This window comes from Rhinatrema bivittatum, chromosome 3 (assembly GCF_901001135.1).
Source record: "Rhinatrema bivittatum chromosome 3, aRhiBiv1.1, whole genome shotgun sequence".
In the NCBI taxonomy this organism is placed as follows: domain Eukaryota; kingdom Metazoa; phylum Chordata; class Amphibia; order Gymnophiona; family Rhinatrematidae; genus Rhinatrema; species Rhinatrema bivittatum.
The window spans coordinates 453806561-453828896 of NC_042617.1; the positions used below are offsets into that span (position 1 = coordinate 453806561).

Consider the following 22336-nt stretch of genomic DNA (forward strand, 5'->3'; position numbering starts at 1 on the left):
AAACTGGACTGGGGAATTCACGCACAAGGGCTTTACAATTATCTGTCCAGTAAAACAGATATTACCATCAATTTTCTGTAACTTTAGGCTTGAATAAACACCCTAAAGGCCTTCATTGATCGGGTGGCCAACAAAATTGTTCTAATACAAACAGACACAATCAAGTGGTTATGCTGTTTCTGGTCAAACTGGGATGAAAAGAATCTCTCTTCCTGTGTTGAGAATTTGTCAAGGTGTTTAAGTGAAACTTCTCTCCTGGAACTGCCTTAAGAACAACATACGAGGCAGGGAAAGAGAACATCCTGGCAGATAGGCTCAGTCTGTTCCTAGACTGGTATGAGTTGTCATTGGATCTCAAGAGGTGGCAAACAAGATTTGAGAACACACACTCAAGCTCTACCCCCCCCCCCCCCACACACACATGTATGCTCTCCACTCTCACATACTCTCTCTCTCATATGCACACACACTCTCACACATGTACTCGCTCATCTCCCACACGTGCTCTCACATACACACACACGCATGGTCTCCTTTCCCGCACGCGCTTTCACACACACACATGCTCTTCACTCCCTTGCAGCAGGGTGTCCTCTTGTCTGGCTCCTGGCAGTGCTGATTTGGATTGGCCTGAGCCCACCTGGGTCCACCTATGGCTACACTCCTTTTTTTTATGCCCAGGCAGATCTGAATATGTTAGGACATGTCTGAGGCCTGAGATTGACTTTTGTTGAGGAAATTTGTAAGACTGATGTGAACTTTTTTCCCATACATTTAAATCTCATTACTGTTTAGATCAGTGTTTTCTAGCTATTTCCTTGAGGCATATAAATCTAGTTGAGTTTTCAGGATAGCCTGAATGAATATATATGAGATAATTTGCATACCCTATGTCTCCAATGTATGCAAATCTATCATGCATAATCTTTATGAATTTCCTGCAAACCTTATTGGATAGGCATGTCTCCAGGAGAGGGCTGGAGAATACTGCTTTAGATACTGATTCCTACAATAGTAGGTTTGATCAGTCTGTTCTTTGAGGTTTCTTTAAAGGTAAAAACCAACTCAATCCCTTTTAGGGCCCATTATCTTTATTTTGGGGTGCCCTCTATAAACAAAAATAAAAAACACTAAGAAAAACAAAATAGTGTTTTCACCCACAAAAGTATGTTAACCTTTGCCCATTGATGGCACGTTGCTGCTGCTTTTTCCTTTTTTTGTCAAAAGCAACCCTTAGCTAAGGATTTCCACTTACGTTTTTGTCAACATAGAAAACAAATATTGCTTACCTGTAACAAGTATTCTTCATGTACAGCAGGATAATAGGCCACATTTTCCCATTCTCCTGTCCTTGGAGTTGGTTTCTCCAACTATTCTGTAGAACTAAGGAGGACCTATAGAATTGTGGCTGTGCAGAAAATCCCACACATGCCTGCATTTCCAGAACTATCTAGAAAATGCTCCATATCGACACCATTGGATGAAATCACCCAAGTGTGTGACTGATTGTAAATGTGTTGTTATCCACATTTAAACCTTCTTAATGCACTATTCATTATTGACATGCATTAACATTGATCTTTGAAAATTGCTCCTTAAGGGACCTATTTTACTAAACAGCCCGTTTTGTTGCAAACTACACAGTCTGTTTTAATGCACATACTAAAGTCCACATTGTTTCTCTTTGAAAATGAGTAAGTGCAAAGTATGCGCACTGAACTCTTTTGTGTACTTTGCACATGCTATTTGTGGCAGACAGTAGAGGGAGGATAGAATAGCTAGTGTACTTTTGGAAATTGCGTGTACGCCCACCATTTCCCTTCCTTGACTTAAACATGTCCACTGTGAATGCCTTTTCCCATGTTTAAAAGTAAATGTTCTATGGAACTCGTGTGTACTTTTAGCTGCATTTAAGGAGGGTGATTTACAGTCAGACCATTTTACTTGGGTAAATACATTTGAAAATGGCCCGTGATATGATTAGCAGCATCCAAAAATATGTATTACTAACCTATACTTTTTTTTTTCAGGGAAGTGATAGAAAAGAAGCCAGAAAAATTTAAAATTCAGTGTTTAACAGACATAAAAAATTTGTTTTATCCCAACCTGGAACCGTTTTATGCTGCCTTTGGAAACCGACATACAGTAAGTATTAGATGAGACCTGCATTATATAAGAAACCATGCTGCTGCAGGTGTTATTTTAAAAGGTTCAGGATCATTATCAGTTCTCTTCAGCGAACAGAGATATACAACAGAGAAGAGACAAGGCAGACACATTTATAGAAGGAGTTCATTAAGTGAGCAGATATAGAAAGTTTCAGCCTGGAATGTTTTATACTCTAGTCATGTATAAAGTTGGATTTTCTGTCAAAAAGCAGTCTGAATTAGCCATAACAAGTGGGTGAGATCATCTGGCGGCACCAAATGGGCTTGTCTCTCTCCTAATTAGTAAAGTTTTTAGCTCTACTGAGCATCTGCAGGAGTTCCTGCACCGGTGTTGCCTTGTGAACCTCCTCAGTCAGTTTTTGTCTGAGAACAGGACAGATGTGTACTCACTCTCCCTATCGCTTTTTTTTTTTTTAGAACTCTTCAGTTTTTCTAAATTTCTTCACTTTTTTTTTCAGTTGCCTTTCCTCTTCTGCAGAATCCACAACAGCACTTTTCAGTGCTACAAAACAAAAAACAAAAGGAAACATGCTTCCTCAAAATGTCCAGCAAGAAGACACCCAGTGTGAGTGGGTTTAAAAACTGTGGTAAGGTAATGTCCCTCACAAATTGTGCTACTGATGCCTGGATCTGGCTAACGACCAAGTAAATTGCTATGCTTGTGGAAGAATGTCCCTGTGCACTCAAGGTTCCAGGGCCTATGAAATGGAGGAATTTCATAAATCTCTTAGGAGTTACTCCCAGCATCGTCTGCGTCACTGGGATGTGAGTTGAGCTGGAACGCCTAAAAAAATTCTCTCTTCAAGCAAACAGGTTAAAGCCTCAGGGTCAAGTAGTGCTGACTGTCCTGCTTAGAATAAAAATCATCACTCTATGGGACCTTTGGAGCAACCTACACTGAAAAAGTACAAGGCTTCCAAACACAGTGCATTGGTGCAGTCGACATGGCACTTCATCACACTATTAGCCCCGAAGATGCATGACACACAAGCTTATCATGCCGCTTTGTCTTCAATGCAAGCAATTCCGATGCAGTTGATGCATGTGTCCTCAACACATTTCCGCTTGACACAGACTTCACATTTGAAGCAAGGCTGCTCGACGCAGTTGAAGCACACTTCTGCAAAGACTTCCAAACACCTGGCATCTTCAAAGCAGAAGCCTCCTATGCTGCTGAAACTAACAGCATCGATTCCTTCACTGCATCATTCGACACATTGAGACCTGGATTGTGGGCATTATACAGAATTACCAACAAAACTTTATACCAGCCAGCCAAGATCAGGTGCAGAGGGTGATATGCTACCCCTGCCATCTCATATTATCAGAGCCCTCACTCCTTCAAGGCTTATGGCAGAGGGTTTATGGTTGGAAACACCAGACCCAATATGTTTCCTGGTGCCACTTACCTTCAGCAGGCCTCCTATTCAGGAAAAGGAGTCCATCCTTGTTTCCAAGGAAGATATTCCACCACTCACACCAGGTCAGCGGACACAAAGTCTCTCAACCAAATAGCGGATCTGGTGAAAATTGTCTTTTCCTCTTTGGATAAGAAGAATGAAGATACCTACCAGCCTCACTTCTCCAGTATTACTATGGCAATCCCACAAGTCAGAGTCCCTGTTTCCACGATTAAGGTGAACACATCAGAATCCGTGCTCAGAGGTTCTTCATCATGTTACTCAATTGCAGTGGAGTCAACCTGTTCAGAGTTTGCAGAACAGGGCTATTCCTCTCAGAGACAACAGTTGGAACCTCCTGATTCACCCTCTTCATCATTGAGATCCTGGATTAATGTCCCCACAACCTTGCATTGTAAAGAAGTTTCAACAGAAATATCTTCTGACTCGCTTCTGGCCCTTTTGGAACATACCTCTTCACCTGAAGATCTCACTTACTCAAAATTTATAGAAAGATTTGATGTACATAAGGACAATGACCTTAGGAGAGAAATTTTTAGTCTCCATCAGATACTGGTTATTCCATCAGAAACAGCGGCTCTTCCAGTTCACAATGTTTTGCCTCAACTACAGATGAGAATATGGGAAACTCTCTCTTGTATTCTTTAGTGGATCTCAAATAAGGAGTATATAAATCAGCATGATTTTTATTAGTCCAGTTATCTAATTTCATTGTTATTGAATCTGCCCTAAAGAAGACAAAGAAAACCAGGATTTATTCAGATTCACCTCCAGGGAAAAATCCCAAACTACTTGACAACTTTGGAAAGAAAATATTTCAGAGTTAACTCCTTGTGCCTCTACTCATCAATTTTATATTGTGTAATATCTTCATGACTGCATACAAAAACTGAAACCTTTCCTTCAACCAACTTAGGATGGAAATTATTATCCTCAACCACCTCTAGATGCAGAAGATTGCATTATTCTAATGCTAATTATTGTTACTCTATTTTTAATTATGCTGTCCATTCCCCTATCAATATTGATTACTGCCATTACTAGCACTGTTTGTTACTCATGTTACCACTATAACATCATATTACTTTTCTCTAATTGTTTTTGTACCTGGCAAAAGGAAATACCTTTCCTCTTGCACCTTCAAGTTACATGTAAACCGATGTGATGTGTAAATCGAACACCGGTATATAGAAACAAACAAATAAATAAATAAATATGACATCTCCTTCGCTCAGTGTGCAAATAGTTTTTGATGCCATTTCATGTACCTCGACTGCCTCCATAGGAGCTCAGCGTATGACATGGTTAGGAGCCAGTAGCATCCACGACGACATACATGAAAAGTTGGCAGATATGTCATCGTGGATGCATCCCAGTCCTTCTCAGCAGGATGGATTGGACTCATAGAAGAGGCTGTACTTCCAAAGATGCCCTTTCTGTTCATTTCAAAGGTACTGGCTGCTGCCTCTTCTGGCTCAGCAACAACTACTTCTTCCAGCTCAAGCTCATCAGCGTGACCGCCTTCAGCCTAAAGTGACACAGCAGGCCCAACAAAAACCTGGGCCTAGTTTTTGAACCTTGTGGATTTTCAGCAGACACCTTCTCCAGTAAGGGGCAGAATCCAGACTTTTTTGGAGGACTGCCACCAGATAACCAAAGATTATGGAATCTGGATACCATTTGTTTCTCCTGGCTACCATCTGTCCCTCATTGTTCAATCTGCAATCTAGATCCATCCCACTTAACACAACTCTGTCTGGAAGTGGAATTGCCTCTACAACAACAAGCGATAGAGCCACTTCTTGTGCTCCAGCATGGACAGGGATTCCATTCCTGGTATTTTCTCATCCCCAAAAAATCAGGGGGATTGAGACCTATTTTGGATTTGAGAGGTCTGAACAAGCACCTGCTCCAAGAGAAATTCAAAATAAAATTCCTCAGCACAGTTCTTCCCTACATCCAGAAGAGGGAATGGAAGTGCACTCTCAACCCCAAGGATGCATGTGCTCACATACCCATCCATCCCACCCACTGGCACTATCTTCATTCAAAGTGAATTCTTCCCATTATCAATACAGAGTACTTCTCTTTGCCATATTGGTGGCCCCAAGAGTCTTCACCAAGTGTCTGACTGTAATAGCAGGACACCTTCAGCACCAGGGAGTCCAAGTCTTCCCGTATGGTTGGTTTATCACAGCCAGCTCCTGAGAAGGAGTGGGAGTCTCCCTGCACAAGACAATTTAGCTTCTGCAGAAATTGGGTTTTCTAATGAATTTCAAGAATTTGGAACCAACCCAGAAAATAAAGTTTATCAGGACATGGATAGACTCACTGCAGGAGAGGACATGTCTACCATCAAAATGAGCAAATATTATGAGATCACTCATTCACAAGCTACTGATCTTGCAGCACTTGACAGCCTCAAAGAAAGGCACTTTCAAATCAATCTGCTGGAACTCAGAGCAATCAGATATGCTATCAGGATTTTCACACATCTTCTCTAAGGAAATATTTTAATTCAAACAGACAAATCGCTATGTTGTGTTAAACCGGGAAGCACAGGGTCATAGACTGTCTGCCAGGAAGCAATACAGATCTGGCTATGGTCGAACAGAAAACAAGCTGCCTTTCAGGTCATTTATCTTCCAGGAATCTCCAACACATTAGCATATTGTCACAGCAGTTTTCTGCCCGTCCGAGAATGATCTCTACAATTATCCACAGCCAACACACTTCCACTTATGGGGGTCTTCCAACATTCAATCTATTTGCATCTGAACAGAAGAAGAAGCTAGAGAAATTTTGCTCCTTTGAGCTTTCTTGCTCAATTTGGAGCACAGGTCTCATGTACACTTTTCCATTGATACCACTGATCACCTGTATAATGCAGAAGGTGCTACAAAATTGAGCTTGGCTGATCCTCATAGCTCCAGCATGGCATAGAGAGATGTAGTTTGCATATCTCATGCAGCTTTTCAGCAGTCCTCCGATTCATCTAAGGACAGACCATGCTTTAAGATGAAGGAAATCTAATCCATCCAAACCTTCCATCCCTCAACTTGACAGCCTGGAAGTTGAATGTTCATTAATCACTGAATCTCTTTGCCCAGAGAGAGTGAAGACATAATTTTCAGCCATGAAACCATCAACTAAGAAAATCTATGGCTTGCTTGGAAAAGATTGTCCTTGTGATGTCAACAAAATACCTTGGATTTATCTTTATTCAGACCTAAACATTTACTAACCTACTTGCTCTTCCTTAGAATCATGCCTCACTAGATCTTTGTAAGGGTAAATCTCAGCATCATAGTGTCTTACAATGTTTCAGTTGACAATAAACCCATCTCAACTCATTTCTTGGTGTCCAGATTTATGAAAGGATTCTGGCATATTAAACAGCCAATGCAGAAACCTCTGGTACCATGGGACCTAAACATTGTCCTTTCTCAATTGATGAAGCCTCCCTTTTGACCATTAGATTTGGCTTCTCTTAAATTCTTGACATGAAATGTAGTTTTCCTTGTGGCAGTAATAGCCAGGAGAGTCAGTGAACACCAAGCTCTCATTCATTATCCACTATGGGGGTAATTTTCAAAAGGAGTTACGCATGTAAATGTAACTACTATTGTAGCAATTTCCAAAAGCCATTTACTGGAGTAAAGTGCACTTACACAAGTAAATCCTATGGACAATTCAATGGCATATATTATAGCAATTTTCAAAAGCCCACTTACTCAAGTAAAGTGCTTTTACTCGAGTAAAACCCTGTTTTACTCGAGTAAATGCTTTTTAAAATCAGGCCCTATATGTGCAAATTTTCCACAATAGGGTGGTGCTTTGTACTCACCGGGTGTTTCTCCCAAAAATCATATCAGATTTCCGTATTAATCAATCCATCGTATTGCCTACTTTCTTTTGTAGGCAACATTTGCATAAAGGCGGAAAAGCTTTCATAACTTAGATTGCAAAAGAGCCTTAGCTTGTTACAAGAAAAGAATGCAGCTGCATCACCAGTCTTCACATCTTATGATCCTAACAAACTTGTTGTAGCAGTTGCCAAGCATACATAATCTAACTGGATAGTGGACTGCATTCAGCACTGCTACGCATTAGCAGGCCTACAGATTAATGACTTGGTCAAAGCTCATTAAATTATAGCTATGACCTCTTCCATTGTTCACCTCTGAGAAGTACCTCTGAAAGACATCTGCAAAGCTGCAACTTGGTTATCAGTTCACACCTTTATATCCCATTATATCCCATTACTGTCATGACAATCAGTGGATGAATGACAGTAAATTTGGACAAGCAGTTTTATGTAACTTGTTCTCACAGTAGTCTACTCTCCATGGTAGAGTCCAGGTTGCTTACTCAGTAAATGCTCCACAGCAATCTTCTCCACAGGTTATGGCTAATTCAGCCTGTTTATTGATGGAAAAGTCACGTTTGTTTACTGTAAATGGTGGGTTCCATAGATATTAAAGTGAATTAGCCATGCTAAATACCCGCCCACCTCCCTGGAGAATCGACTAATCTAAGAGTAGCTCTGATATCAACTGATGAGTTTCATGAGGCAGTGCCTGAGTGGGAGTTCTCACACACAGTAATCTAACTTGTTTTATTAGTTTATGCAAAAACATACTAACTTATTTGAAAAACTTATTTTATGCATTTTTTTGTGGCATGTAATGCTTGGAAATTGTAAATGATTATGTTCTGTCCCTGACATATCAAGGAGCTTATATACAATTAGGAGAATTGAACAGTTTAATTTTAGTTGTTCTAAATGGGAGAAGGATGGCCTCCGGAGCAGAGGCAAGTTACCAACATGTGCATCCCTGGGACAGCGGCAAATGGCCGCTTTCCCTGCCAGCCTCCGTCCTGCCCCATGGCCCGACCTCCGACTTAATATCATGGCGATATTAAGTCGGAGGTCCCGAAAGTTAAAAAAAAAAAGTTAAAAAATAGAAAAAAAAATTTGAAATAGGCCCGCGGCTCGCGGGTTAAAAACCGGACGCTCAATTTTGCCGGCGTCCGATTTCCGAACCCGTGGCTGTCAGCGGGTTTGAGAACCGACACTGGCAAAATTGAGCATCGGCTGTCAAACCCACTGACAGCCGCCGCTCCTGTCAAAAAGGCGCTAGGGATGCGCTAGTGTCCCTAGCGCCTCTTTTTACCGCCAGGCCTAATTAAAATATTGCGTGCATTTGCCTGCTCTTTTACTGTAACGGCCTGTAAGTTTGTACCTGAGGCAATGGAGGGTAAAGTAACTTGCCCAAGGTCACAAGGAGCAACAGCAACCCTGGTCTCCTGGTTCATAGCCTGCTGCTCTAACCAGTAGGCTACTCCTCCACTCCTTTGTGCTAGTTTAAAAGCTGCTGTATTTCCTTTTTAAAGTTAGCGCCAGCCAGCCTGGTTCTACCCTGGTTAAGGTGGAGCCCATTCCTTCAGAAAAGACTCCACCTTCCCCAAAAGGTTCCCCAGTTCCTTACAAAACTGAATCCCTCTTCTTTGCACCATAGTCTCATCCACACATAGAGACTCCGTAATTCTACTTGCCTCTGGGGACCTGCATGTGGGACAGGGAGCATTTTAGAGAATGCTACTTGGAGGTTTTGGTTTTCAGCTTTCTACCTAAGAGCCTAAATTTGGCTTCCAGAACCTCCCTCCCACATTTTCCTATGTTGTTGGTGCCCACATGTACCACAGCAGCTAGCTCCTCCCCAGCACTGTCTAAAATCCTATCTAGGTGACACGTGAGGTCCACCACCTTCACACCAGGTAAGCATGTTACCAGGTGGTCCTCACGCCCACCAGTCACCCAGCTATCTACATTCTTAATAATCAAATCACCAACTATGACAGCCGACCTAATCCTTCCGACCTGGGCAGTAACCCTGGGAGACACATCCGTGGTGCGAGAAGACAATGCCTCACCTGGAGAGCAGGTCCTTGCTACAGGATCATTTCCTGCTGCACCAGATTGATGCTCGCTGACCGGAAGATCTTCCTCCTCTAAGGCAGCAGCAGAGCTACCAGACTGGAGTTGGGGCTTGGCTACTATGTCCCTGAAGGTCTCATCTATATATCTCTCTGTCTGCTTCTGCTCCTCCAGATCTGCCACTCTAGCCTCCAGAGATTGGATCGTTCTCTGATAGACAGGAGCTCTTTGCACCAGGTGCACACATACAACCTCTCACTGGCGGGTAAAAAAAATCATACATGTGACACTCGTTGGAAAAGATTGGAAGACCCCCTTCTTGCTGTTGGACTGCTGCCTTCACTTCATTTTGTTCAGTTCCTTGTTAAGTTTAAGTTGCTATGGGAGTAGAGATGCTTACAATTTGAGTCCTTTAAATTTATTAGTATATTCACTATTTATCTGGTAGTGACCTACAAGTGGATGATTAAACTCTTGATAAGGCCTGGGGCAATCCTGTGTTTAAGTTAAAAGGCTCCTACTTATAAATCAGCCTTGCACTATAAGTTGTCTTTATTTATATATGCTAATTTTTTCTTATGACCTAAAAGAGACTCATTTTGTTTTGACTATGGGGACTTAAAAGAATTGTATTTGTCTTAGGCTCAAGTTGAAAATTCAAATTCTAAAATGCCTGTTAACAACTGTGAAAATTCCATACATAGGTTGATATTCCAGTAAAGTTATAATCATGGTTAGATAAAGCAAGTCTAGGTTTTCTGACTGTACTCTTGCTATGTTTCAAAAAATTAGTACAAAACTATGGTTAAAAATACAGAGACAGTCATGCCAGCTAATTAGCATGCTCAAATACAAAGCCTATTACATGGACAGAGGAATATTTGACTTCAGGGAAGATACCTACAAAGAAATGCAATTGTGCAAAAAACAAGAAATGTGGTTTAATTTTTGCTAAGAAAAATATACCTTTTTCCTTCATATAGGATGTTTATTCTTACAAAGAAGTAGGTGTTTCTTTAAATAGAATATTTACAGTAAATCCCAAAGGAGAACTTATACAGGAACATGCAAAGACCAACATTTCATCGTGAGTAACTATTTTGTTCTTTCACTTGTATTATCAAAATTGAATCAGCAGTACTATCTTTTGCATGTAAAAACAGTCATAGAAACTCTTTTCTTCAGCTTTTTAAATATAGATGTGTGGTTGGATAATGGTATATTTACATGGAAGTTTTAATTTGTGCTTCCCTGTGTGCATAAGGCCAAAATAAAATGAAGAAATGTATATATGTTTAAAAATATTTCTAGCCCTCTCTCTGTAACTCTAGGCGGATTACATTAATAACATAGATAAAACAAATAGAATATGCTGTTTTTAGTTTGTGTTTCTTTTTCTGGTGTCTACTGTGTAATCTTTGGTAGATTTAATCTTTGAAAAAGAAATTCATATGTGGACTCATTGGACCGCACATAGGAATATAGGAATGAGAACAGTAATTCTGCAAGAACAAGCAAGATGGCAGTCCTCACTTATGGGTGACTTCAGATGGAGCATACATGGAACTTTGACATCGAAGCTTTGAGCTTGCCCATTGGACCTCTGCTTCCCTGGATCACTGCCCTGCAACCCATGCAGGGCCCCTCTGTCTCATCTTTTCTATAGAGCCTATAGATTACAGTTCATCTCTCTCTCACAGCTACTGCAGTGAAAGATTTTCTGAAGCTGTTTGTCAGGGCCCCATGTTTTTTTCCACCTTTTAATCCTCTAGGTAAGTTTTTTTTTGTAATGTTCCCGTATTTTTTTTTTGTCAGTCATATAGTACACTGGTTCTGGTGCTCCAGTGGGTTTTTGCCCCACCATCAAGTAGTTTTTTTTGAGTCACTTATTTTTCAACTGATGCCTCAAAAGATCTGTGGCTTAGTACCAGGTTCGGTCTGTCACACAACATGATTAGTGGGTGCTTTGCCTAGGAGACTGACCACAATGTCTAGGTCTGTTCCCTCAGTGAGGCTTTGACCCTTAGTGGATGTAATTCCTAGTGGGAATTCCTAGAATTAGGGAGGCTTTAGCCCGATCATTGGAGGTATCTACATTGAGGAACCCAGGAGCTGCACTTGCCATCGACAGTGCATCAACAATAGGGTGAATTCAGTCAAAAACCCCCCCCCCCCCTCATGTCCACATACCAGGAAGGATTAGCAATCATCAACATCTGGTCAATGCACGGTACCAGAAAATGGGATGTTCTGGCTGCAGCCATAAATGTCCTCCCCCCCCCCACCCCACAGCGTTCACATAGGAAGGAGAGCTCATCCTCCATTACAGTTCTGAGAGTCACATCTGTGACCAAGTGATCAATTTGCCTCTGGAAGACATGGCTTCCCCTCCTGCCTCCCAATCTTTGTTGGCATTGACAGTGTTGAGGAATTGAACAGAAAGCTCCAGGAAGCTCTGGAGCACATCTAGTGAATGGGCATCAACTTCAGTGTTTGAGACAGACTGATATCTAGTCTTTTCTGATACTGCTACTCTAATGGGAATCAACATTAATACCTAGGCATCGATTCATCTTTCCAATGCACAGATGTTCTAGCTGGGCCTCATAGGCAACTAAATCCTCTCTGTGGCATAGCCTGCTAGCCAGATAAGATCCTGATCTATCTGGGGTAATCGTGGGGGTGGGCTTTGATCAGGAGGGGGCCAGTGCCCCTCTGACCCATCTTCTCCACATGTAAGGAGAAAGCCTCCTTTAGAGGATCTCTCCTTTGGTGACTTTTGAGGGAAATGATGATTGCCATTCCTTTTGACTTGCAGGAGGAGGAAGAATCCAGGATTAGTTTGTGGCTCCCCCCAGGGGTCTCCCCTTTTTGCTACTGCATCCATCTGTGATGATAGAATTTGCCTGCAAGAAGGCCAAGAGATTTAGGACTTGCTCTACTTGGGCATTCTTTGGAGGAAGGTGCATCAAGGGACTATGCTCAATGCTTACATAGCCTCCTGTCAGCCGTTCAAATCTAACTACATTCGTAAAGTTGCTAGTATTGATGTGTTGGAGTGTGGAAATAGCAGGGCTTGTGTGACCTATTTAGGCAACCGTTTTTACAGCTAGTGTTGGCTTTTTTTTTCTAGCAGGCAGGTAAACCCTATGGGGCGGATTTTCAGAGCCCTGCTCGCGTAAATCCGCCCAAAACCGGGCGGATTTACGCGAGCAGGGCCCTGCGCGCCGGGAATCCTATTTTACATAGGCCTCCCGGCGCGCGCAGAGCCCCGGGACTCGCGTAAGTCCCGGGGTTCTCCGAGGGGGGCGTGTCGGGGGCGGGCCCGGTCGTCGCAGCGTTTCGGGGGCGTGTCGGCAGCGTTTCCCTCAACACCAATTCTTTTTCTAGGAAAAGGTTGCTGACAGTTTTCACTAGATTTAATGAATATTTACACAGCATAGAGATTTTCCAGCTTTCAGGAAGTATCTCAGATTTGCAGTAGGAAAACACTACTTCCAATATTGCATTGCAACTTTTCGGCTCCACATGTTTACAAAAAGCTTTGCCGTGGTGCCTGTGCACCCACACACCTTAGGGGGCAAATGTTTTTCCTTACCTTGACGATTGGTCAAGAGCACATCACAAGGAGGTGCTGCAAAATTAGGGGCAGATTTTCAGAGCCCTGCTCGCGTAAATCCGCCCAAAACCGGGCGGATTTACGCGAGCAGGGCCCTGCGCGCCGGTGAGCCTATTTTACATAGGCTCACCGGCGCGCGCAGAACCCCAGGACTCGCGTAAGTCCCGGGGTTTTCGGAGTGGGCGTGTCGGGAGGTGTGTCGGGGGCGGGGCCGGAGCGCGCGGCGTTGCGGGGGCGTGTCGGCAGCGTTTTGGGGGCGGGTACGGGGGCGTGGCTACGGCCCGGGGGCATGGCCGCGCCCTCCGTACCCGCCCCCAGGTCGCGGCCCGGCGCGCAGGAGGCCCACTGGCGCGCGGGGATTTACGCCTCCCTCTGGGAGGCGTAAATCCCCCGACAAAGGTAGGATGGGGGTTTAGACAGGGCCGGGCGGGTGGGTTAGGTAGGGGAAGGGAGGGGAAGGTGAGGGGAGGGCAAAGGAAAGTTCCCTTCTAGGCCGCTCCGATTTCGGAGCGGCCTAGGAGGGAACGGGGGTAGGCTGCGCGGCTCGGCGCGCGCAGGCTATACGAAATCGATAGCCTTGCGCGCGCCGATCCAGGATTTTAGCCGATACGCGCGACTACGCGCGTATCTACTAAAATCCAGCGTACTTTTGTTTGCGCCTGGAGCGCAAACAAAAGTAGGCTGTTCGCGCTCGTCTGAAAATCTACCCCTTAATGAGCAAATCCATCCATTGCTTGGAATTGCTAGAGTTAAGGTAAGAACGGATTTTGGGTAATTAATAACTGTCACCTCATTTGGATTTATTGGAGCTCTGCTAGTCATGACTAGAGCAAAATCCTTCTCCCACAAGGCAAGATTGAACACATTGATATTTACTGCAGAAAAGATAGGAACAAGTTAGCAGAAGTAAGAACGGGACATGTCCAGGTAGTTTGTTCTTATGGTTTTGACTGTATGTGTTGCTCCGAAGGTAGGCATATCTTCAAATTCAAAGAGTCTGATGGATCGTAATATTTCAGTATATTTCAGCCACTCATCATCTCTGGGACAACATCTGTATCACCCAGCCTTGAGGACCTCTGTCCTGGTGGCTGATTAATTCCAAATTCCTCTGGTATATATTAATCTAAACATGGATGCATTTAACCTGGCTTGGGGAGCTCATATGGATGTATTGCACATCGTTTATGTCTGGTGTGCTTAGAAGCAATGTCATCTGATAAACTTCCTCATGCTAAGGGCAGTAAAGTATGTCCTGAAGTCTTTCAGGGTTCAGTTGCCCAGCAAATTTGTCCTTGTCCCCACAGACATTCAGGAAGCTATGTTCCACCTCAGCAAGCAAAGAGGCCCAAGATTGTATCTCCTGGGGCGGGAAACTGTCCAGGTATGCCACTAGGCCTTTTCTCATAGAATGGGCTTCAGAGCACCATATGTGGTGAGTGAGATGACTGTCCCTTTGGACAAACTGAATTGGAATCCTTTGAATGGTCTCTGGATTAAGGGAGTAGCAGAACAATAATTCCACAGTTAGAGCACGCTCATGGTAGCTCTGTTTGCATCTCTTCTGAACAGAAAGTTCCTTGATCTTTTATTACAAAAAAGGAGTGTGTGGCAATCAGCTTTGGATGACTTTGCCCTAGATTGGCACTTTCTGTAAGCATATTTTCCAATTCTCTGTTCACATGACCTTACATAAACTCACAGGAGAAACTATGATCTATATAGCTCCTTATTGGCTGAGACAGATTTGGTTCCTGCTTCTTCAGGAGATGTCCATTTTAGATTAATTCAAGTGGGGGAATTCCCCAGTGCTGATCACTCAGGATCAGGGGCTGCTATGCCACCTCAGCATTGGGTACGTGACTCTTAGCTTGGATAGTGAAGGAGTAGCCTACATCCCCTGCCTCTGTCTGGTGCTGTCTTGTATTCATCTGGCTTCCAAGAAGGATTTCAAGAGGAAATCCTGTGATTTGGATTGGAGGACTTTGGCCATCTGGGGAAGGCCCTAGATGCTTTCTCCTGCTTCACACAAAAATTGTTTGTATACCTTCTACATTCTTTCTGTGTCATATTTGAGAATTAACTCAGTGCAGTTGGCGCTTAGCACTAACCTGTAGAAGGTAGATCCATTATTGTACAGCCTTTAGCTGTCTGGTTTACATGGAGTTTGCTTCAGTTGAAGTCTCCCATCTAGCCTTCTGCTGTGTCGTGAAATCTCAGTTTGGTACTCACCTATTTGATAAAAGCTGCTTTCAAGCCTCACTTCAAAACGTGGAGTCAATAAGCTCCAGGCCCTAGTGGCTTGTCTATCTCATACACATTTTTTCTCAATACAGTGGTTCTATGCACATATCCTATCTATGGTTGTGTTGGAGCCCACAAATGTGAATAGACGTTGCAGTTTTGATTGCAAGGGAATGGATATCTTCTGTCTGAGAACTGAGGCCCTCAGATGGTCTACCCAGCTTTTGTTTCATTTGATACCAAAAAGCCTGAAAGTGCCACAGCCGAGTGTTCTGCCTCTATTTGGTTAGCTGATTGCATCTCCTTTTGTTAGCCCAGGCAGGCCGGGATTTGGCAGGCTATGTCAAGGCTGACAGTGTTAGAGCCTTGGCAGCAACAGAAACGCACCTGAGATCCACCTCCTTTGAGGAGGTGTACAGAGGTGTGACATGGAGTTCTCTTCACACATTCAGATCTCACTACGGTTCGACAGGAGCTCCCAGGATGACAGTTTTGGCTAGTCTGCCATATGGAATCTCTCTGAGGTGTACATCCCAATTCTGGCTCTCCTAATATCGTTATTTTGGTTCCAGATTATCATTAAAAAAAAACAAAACAAAAACACAGAAAACATTAGGTTGACCTGTTGCCACCAAAACCTCTCACCCATTGGCACTGTTTCAGAATTTCTTCTTTTTCCTTTTTTTGTTCCGGCAGCCTGTAGCTTGGGGTTCTCCCATATATGAGGAATGTCATTCTATTTGTCCTTGAAGAAAATAAATACTTGTGTCAGATGTTCTCGGAGGACAGTAAAGATGGCAGTCCTCACAACATTCTCCCGCCTTTCTCTTAAGAACATAAGAAATTGCCGTGCTGGGTCAGACCAAGGGTCCATCAAGCCAGCATCCTGTTTCCAACAGAGGCCAAACCAGGCCACAAGAAACTGGCAAGTACCCAAACACCAAGAAGATCCCATGCTACTGATGCAGTCAATAGCAGTGGCTTGGTTTGGATTTGGTTTCTTCAAGACTTAGAGGTAGATCTTTAAAAAGTACGCGTGCGCGTACTTTTGTTCGTGCAACTGGCGCGAACAAAATCCGGGGTCGGTGCGCGCAAGGCTGCGCAAAATGGGCAGCCTGTGCGCGCCAAGCCGCACAGCCTGCCTCCGTTCCCTCCGAGGCCACTCTGAAATCTGAGCCGCGTCCCCCCACCTTCCCCTCCCTTCCCCTACCTAACCCACCCCCCGCCCTACCTAAATCCCCCCCTACCTTTGTTGGGCAAGTTACGCCTGCTTGAAGCAGGCATAACTTGTGCGCGCCGCCTCACATCCCCCGGCACAGGCCGCAGTGCCGGGGGACTCGAGACCGCCCTCCCGGCCCGCCCCCGAACCATCACCACACCCCCGGACACGCCCCAGACCGCCCCCTGACCCCCGGACATGCCCCCGGACACGCCCCTCCCGCCCCTTTTACGAAGCCCCGAGACTTACGCGCGTCCCGGGGCTTTGCGCGCGCCGGCGGCCTATGCAAAATAGGTGTGCCGGCGCGCATGTGCCATGAGCGCGTAAATCCGGGAGGATTTAACGCCGCAGGGCTTTTAAAATCTAGCCCTTAGCTTTATCATGTACTAAGGGGCCCTCCATGAGATGTGGAGAAGTGGTCAGGGCTGCACATACCTAGTAGGGCATGCTCAAACCTTCTAGAAGCTTTGATATCAAAGTTCCATTCCAGGCTTCATTTGATGATCTCACCCATGTGTGAGGATGGACATCCTGCTGTCCTTGGGGAATCCTTGCTACAGGTAAGTAACTTAATTTTATTCTTGGGGCAATTTCATGTCAAACATTTTTTCCACTGTTATTGATTCCTGCAAAATTCTTTCTGCCCTGTCAAAATAACAAATAAAATCGCTGCCTTTGAGTAATAACAAATTTAAACTACAAAACAGAAAAAAAAAAGATTTCTCAAATTCTGGTGCGGAATTGCCCAGGAGTTATTGCACACTATAACTAGGGCTTCTGTTTTACAGAAATTTTTGTTTGGCAATCTACTGAACTCGAGAGAAGTCCCAAGTTGCAGGCAGTGCTGACGTCTTGCAGCTGCCAATACTTATGGCAAAACAGAAGCATGCATGATTGCTACCACAAATGCCAGAAGTTGCAAGAAGACAGTACTTCTGGCATCGCTGAGCTACTCTCAGGATGTGTGCATTGCCAAATTAAAATCTACAAAAACTCTTAAGTATAAGCAATAGACCACTCATCTTCACCTTACTCCCTCAAGTTTATCCTCCCACCTTTCTCTTTCAAGGCAGTGGACTGCTCAGGTGCCCTTTTCTTGCCCCCTCCATCTGTCACACACACTCACACTTTTATTTTATTTATTTATTTATTTTTTTAAACTATTTCACCAGTCCCAGCCAGTCAGTACCCCCAACCAGCCTTCAATCTTGTCCCCCAAAAGCCTGCCTCTGAATTCCGCAGCTGCCTGCCTGCCCCCTGCAGGTTACCATTTCCTCCCCGCCCCCCCCACCCCCCTCCCCCCCCACACACACACAGACCTTTCTCTGCTGCTCATATTCTCTTCTGGTGTAGTAGGGCTCTCAGTGAGTGTAACCCATACAGTGCCCGCACTCCTGCGCTGTACTCACAAGACCACCAGGCAACATGCGGCTCAAACTTAGGACCTGATTCCCATAGACTCAAAAGCCTTAATGAATCTGGCCCTTAGTGAGAACTACATGGTGCCAGAAGGCATATGGTGTTCCAGGTGAGGTGGGCGGGAGAGACTGCGAGCAGCTGAGAAAGTTGGGAAGGGTCTGACAAGCTGGTAGGGACTTGCTTTGAGGGTGTGGGAGAGACGAGTGTATGTGGACCTTTGAGGGTCCCTCTAGGCTGATTTTGCTCCTGTTGACACAGGCTAGTCAAATTCAGCAAAGAATGTAATATTCTGCATTGCACAGTATTTCCCCAGGAGTACTACATTAGGCAGTTCAACTTTTTATTTCTTCAAATAGAGTAGGCTTCTACCATCTTTTGAAACTGGCATGTGTACATTTACAAAATCTTTTTATTTGGCAGTTACATCAGGCTCTGCGAAGTGGTTGATCATGTATTTCCTTTGCTGAAAAGAAGCCATTCCTCAGATTTCCCCTGCGCTGAATCCTACAGTCAGTTCACATACTGGAGGGAGCCTCTTCTGCCCTTTGAAAATCAAGATTTTAAATCTGCTTCATCTTGAAACAAACACGGACATCATTTCAGAGACTGGTTATCATGCAGCAAGGAAATTGGAAATGCAGCTAGTTTATTTTTGGAGTCTTTAACTGAACTGTGATATTTGTAAACATTTTATTCATCAAATTAATGGTTGATTCAAAAAGCATTTTATAGTCACATGGCATTTCTGTATGACATGAGGTTAATGTGAATGACAATGGGGGTTTATTCTCTCTAGCAGGTTGAAAATGCATCCTGTGGTCATACAGTATAATAAAAGGCCAACTAAAAGTACGGTGATACAATGCTACAGAAATGTACAATTTTAAGTGAAAACATATTGAAGTTTAGGTACAAATCACACTTGCAGTGTACATTTTTTAAGGATTACTTCATTTCCCCTCTGGTGATTATGAAACATTGTAGTGCATGTTTTAACGTCAAAATGTGGAACATGCTGTTGACTGGTGCAAAGAAGCAAGCTGTGATAATTTATTTGAGCTTTGGGTAAGATAGGATTGCTGTAAATAGACCAGTAAAACTCAGTATTCTAGGGTACAGCCATGTTTCACCTTCCAGTATCTTTACTTTAGATGTCATAAAAGTATTTCTGCTTTTTATGTGGTAGTAATCTAGTCATAGTAATGCAAACTACTTTAATCCTTTACATGCATAAATCTAGAAGAAATCTATATTTTTACATATTGTGTATTTTTTCATCTGCAGGAGTTTTACGGTTTGGTATCTTTTGCTCGCTGCAGTTGTGGATGGCATCAGCACTAAGCAGTAGCAGCAATTAATAAGGCAGTATTGCAATTGTTTGTAAGTTCTCTGTATTTAAAATTTCAGCTGTTAAAACAATTGCATTCAGGGTGATGTGCAGCTTTATGCTGCTTCTTCTAAAGAAACTGGTGTTATATCTGTAGATTTCAATGAAGATATTACTGCTGTTAGTATTAAATAAGATGTTTATATCACAGCAGAAGCGCTCTCCTGCTTTTGGCAACTTAATTCGCTTTTACCATAAACAGGATAGAAAGTACTGTAAATTTCTCCAGTTCTTCCTTTGCCAAAGTAGACCCCTAAAAGTGGTGACCCACTTTCATAATTATCTGGGCTTTCCTGAAAATGCTGAACAGCCGACTGCACTTCTCTCCCTTTCCCTTTCGACTGCTGCTCACTCCCTTCTCCGAGGTTGAGCCACAAATAACGTAAGCAACGTTTCTAAGTGGCATTCTATTGATTTTTCCAAACTCGGGAGAGAGATGCAGTGGCCAGCGGGCCAGCGTTTCTTCAGAGCACCGCTAATTATCCAATACAAAGACCCGTTTAACAGCAACAAAACAGAACCGAGGAAATATATCCATTTCCTCCCGCCCCAGCCTCTTAGTTGCAACGAGTTTAAATTTTGACATGAGTAGGAAGCAAGGCTGCTTTACGTTTTATGACATTATGATACAGCCTTTGGCATGATTTTTATGTTGGTTTCTGATCCTGATGTGAAAACATATCATTTGTATCAAGCTATGAGTACATTACCAAATCCTATCAGTTCCATTTGTAAGATATGTATAGTATTTGAATTTCTTGCCAAGCACAAGCATTTTCATGCATATGGTTTAAACAATCTCACAAGCAAAGGTTTTTTTGGGTTTTTTTAAACATCTTGGGCATATTCCACAAGCCAGCAAGTGGACAAATTATCCGGCTAAAGTTAGCTGGATGACTTGTCCCGATTATTCAGTGGGGTAAATTTCTGCTGAATATGCTTGCCTAAAGTTATGCAGTTGCATAGAGCCGGATAATTAAAACATGTAACTGGCTCTATCTGAATATAACCAGTTAGGTTATAAAGTTATCTAGCCACAGATAACTTAGGACTTAACCACCTATGTTCAAAAAGCATATAGCTAGTTAAATGGCACAATAACCTCCTCTTCCCAAATCTGGTCCTGCAAAGCTGAGCATCCCTCCTTCCCCCCAAAACCCTCTGAAGAAATTAAAAAAAAAATTTGCATGGTCTGCAGGTTGGCCCTCACCCTCTCTCTTTCATTGTTTTTTTTTGTTTTGTTTTTTTTAATTATTATTTTTTAATGAGGCTCCTGCCTTCTCTCCCCCCCCCCCTTAGGCAACCATTTAGACATTGCCCTCCCCCTATGTTGAAAATGCCATCCAGGAGCGAGAGATTCTCTTACTCCCAGTGCTTCCAGCATTGCTCTGACAGCGGTGCAGGGAAGGGTCTGATATCAGCATCGCTGAGAGAACAATCTCTGACAGCAGTGCAGGGAAGGATAAGACACCAGCATTGCTGAGAGTACAATCTCTGACAGCGGTGCAGGGAAGGGTCAGACACCAGCAATGCTGAGAGAACAATCTCTGACAGCGGTGCAGGGAAGGGTCAGACACCAGCAGTGCTGAGAGAACAATCTCTGACAGCGGTGCAGGGAAGGGTCCGATACCAGCAATGCTGAGAGAACAATCTCTGACAGCGGTGCAGGCAAGGGTAAGATATCAACATCGCTGAGAGAACAATCTCTGACAGCAGTGCAGGGAAGGGTCAGATACCAGCATTGCTGAGAGAACAATCTCTGACAGCGGTGCAGGGAAGGGTCAGACACCAGCATTGCTGAGAGAACAATCTCTGACAGCGGTGCAGGGAAGGGTCAGATATCAGCAATGCTGAGTGTACAATCTCTGACAGCGGTGCAGCAGGGAAGGGTCAGATACCAGCATTGCTGAGAGAACAATCTCTGACAGCGGTGCAGGGAAGGGTCAGACACCAGCATTGCTGAGAGAACAATCTCTGACAGCGGTGCAGGGAAGGGTCAGACACCAGCATTGCTGAGAGAACAATCTCTGACAGCGGTGCAGGGAAGGATCAGACACCAGCAATGCTGAGAGAACAATCTCTGACAGAGGTGCAGGGAAGGGTCCAATACCAGCATTGCTGAGAGAACAATCTCTGACAGCGGTGCAGGGAAGGGTCAGACACCAGCATTGCTGAGAGAACAATCTCTGACAGCGGTGCAGGGAAGGGTCAGATATCAGCAATGCTGAGTGTACAATCTCTGACAGCGGTGCAGCAGGGAAGGGTCAGATACCAGCATTGCTGAGAGAACAATCTCTGACAGCGGTGCAGGGAAGGGTCAGACACCAGCATTGCTGAGCGAACAATCTCTGACAGCGGTGCAGGGAAGGGTCAGACACCAGCACTGCTGAGAGAACAATCTCTGACAGCGGTGCAGGGAAGGGTCAGACACCAGCATTGCTGAGAGAACAATCTCTGACAGCGGTGCAGGGAAGGATCAGACACCAGCAATGCTGAGAGAACAATCTCTGACAGAGGTGCAGGGAAGGGTCAGACACCAGCAATGCTGAGAGAACAATCTCTGACAGAGGTGCAGGGAAGGGTCAGACACCAGCATTGCTGAGAGAACAATCTCTGACAGAGGTGCAGGGAAGGGTCAGACACCAGCATTGCTGAGAGAACAATCTCTGACAGCGGTGCAGGGAAGGGTCAGACACCAGCATTGCTGAGAGAACAATCTCTGACAGCGGTGCAGGGAAGGGTCAGACACCAGCATTGCTGAGAGAACAATCTCTGACAGCGGTGCAGGGAAGAGTAAGATATCAACATCGCTGAGAGAACAATCTCTGACAGCAGTGCTGGTAGCTTACACTTCCAGCTTTATGCTGTTAGAACTATTCTGGAAGCACCGGTAGCAGGTAAGAGGATACTTCACTCCC

General features: G+C 44.0%; 1 protein-coding gene across 1 annotated transcript in view; it reads left to right on the plus strand.

Moving 5' to 3' along the window:
• The window catches only part of LPIN1 (lipin 1), a 319784-nt gene extending 297880 nt beyond the window's left edge, over positions 1–21904 (plus strand). The window contains 3 exon segments of the mRNA XM_029596877.1: positions 2031–2145; positions 10514–10617; positions 18452–21904. Coding sequence (XP_029452737.1) covers positions 2031–2145; positions 10514–10617; positions 18452–18611 — 379 coding nt within the window. The 3' untranslated portion in view covers positions 18612–21904.
• The last annotated feature ends 432 nt before the right edge of the window (positions 21905–22336 follow it).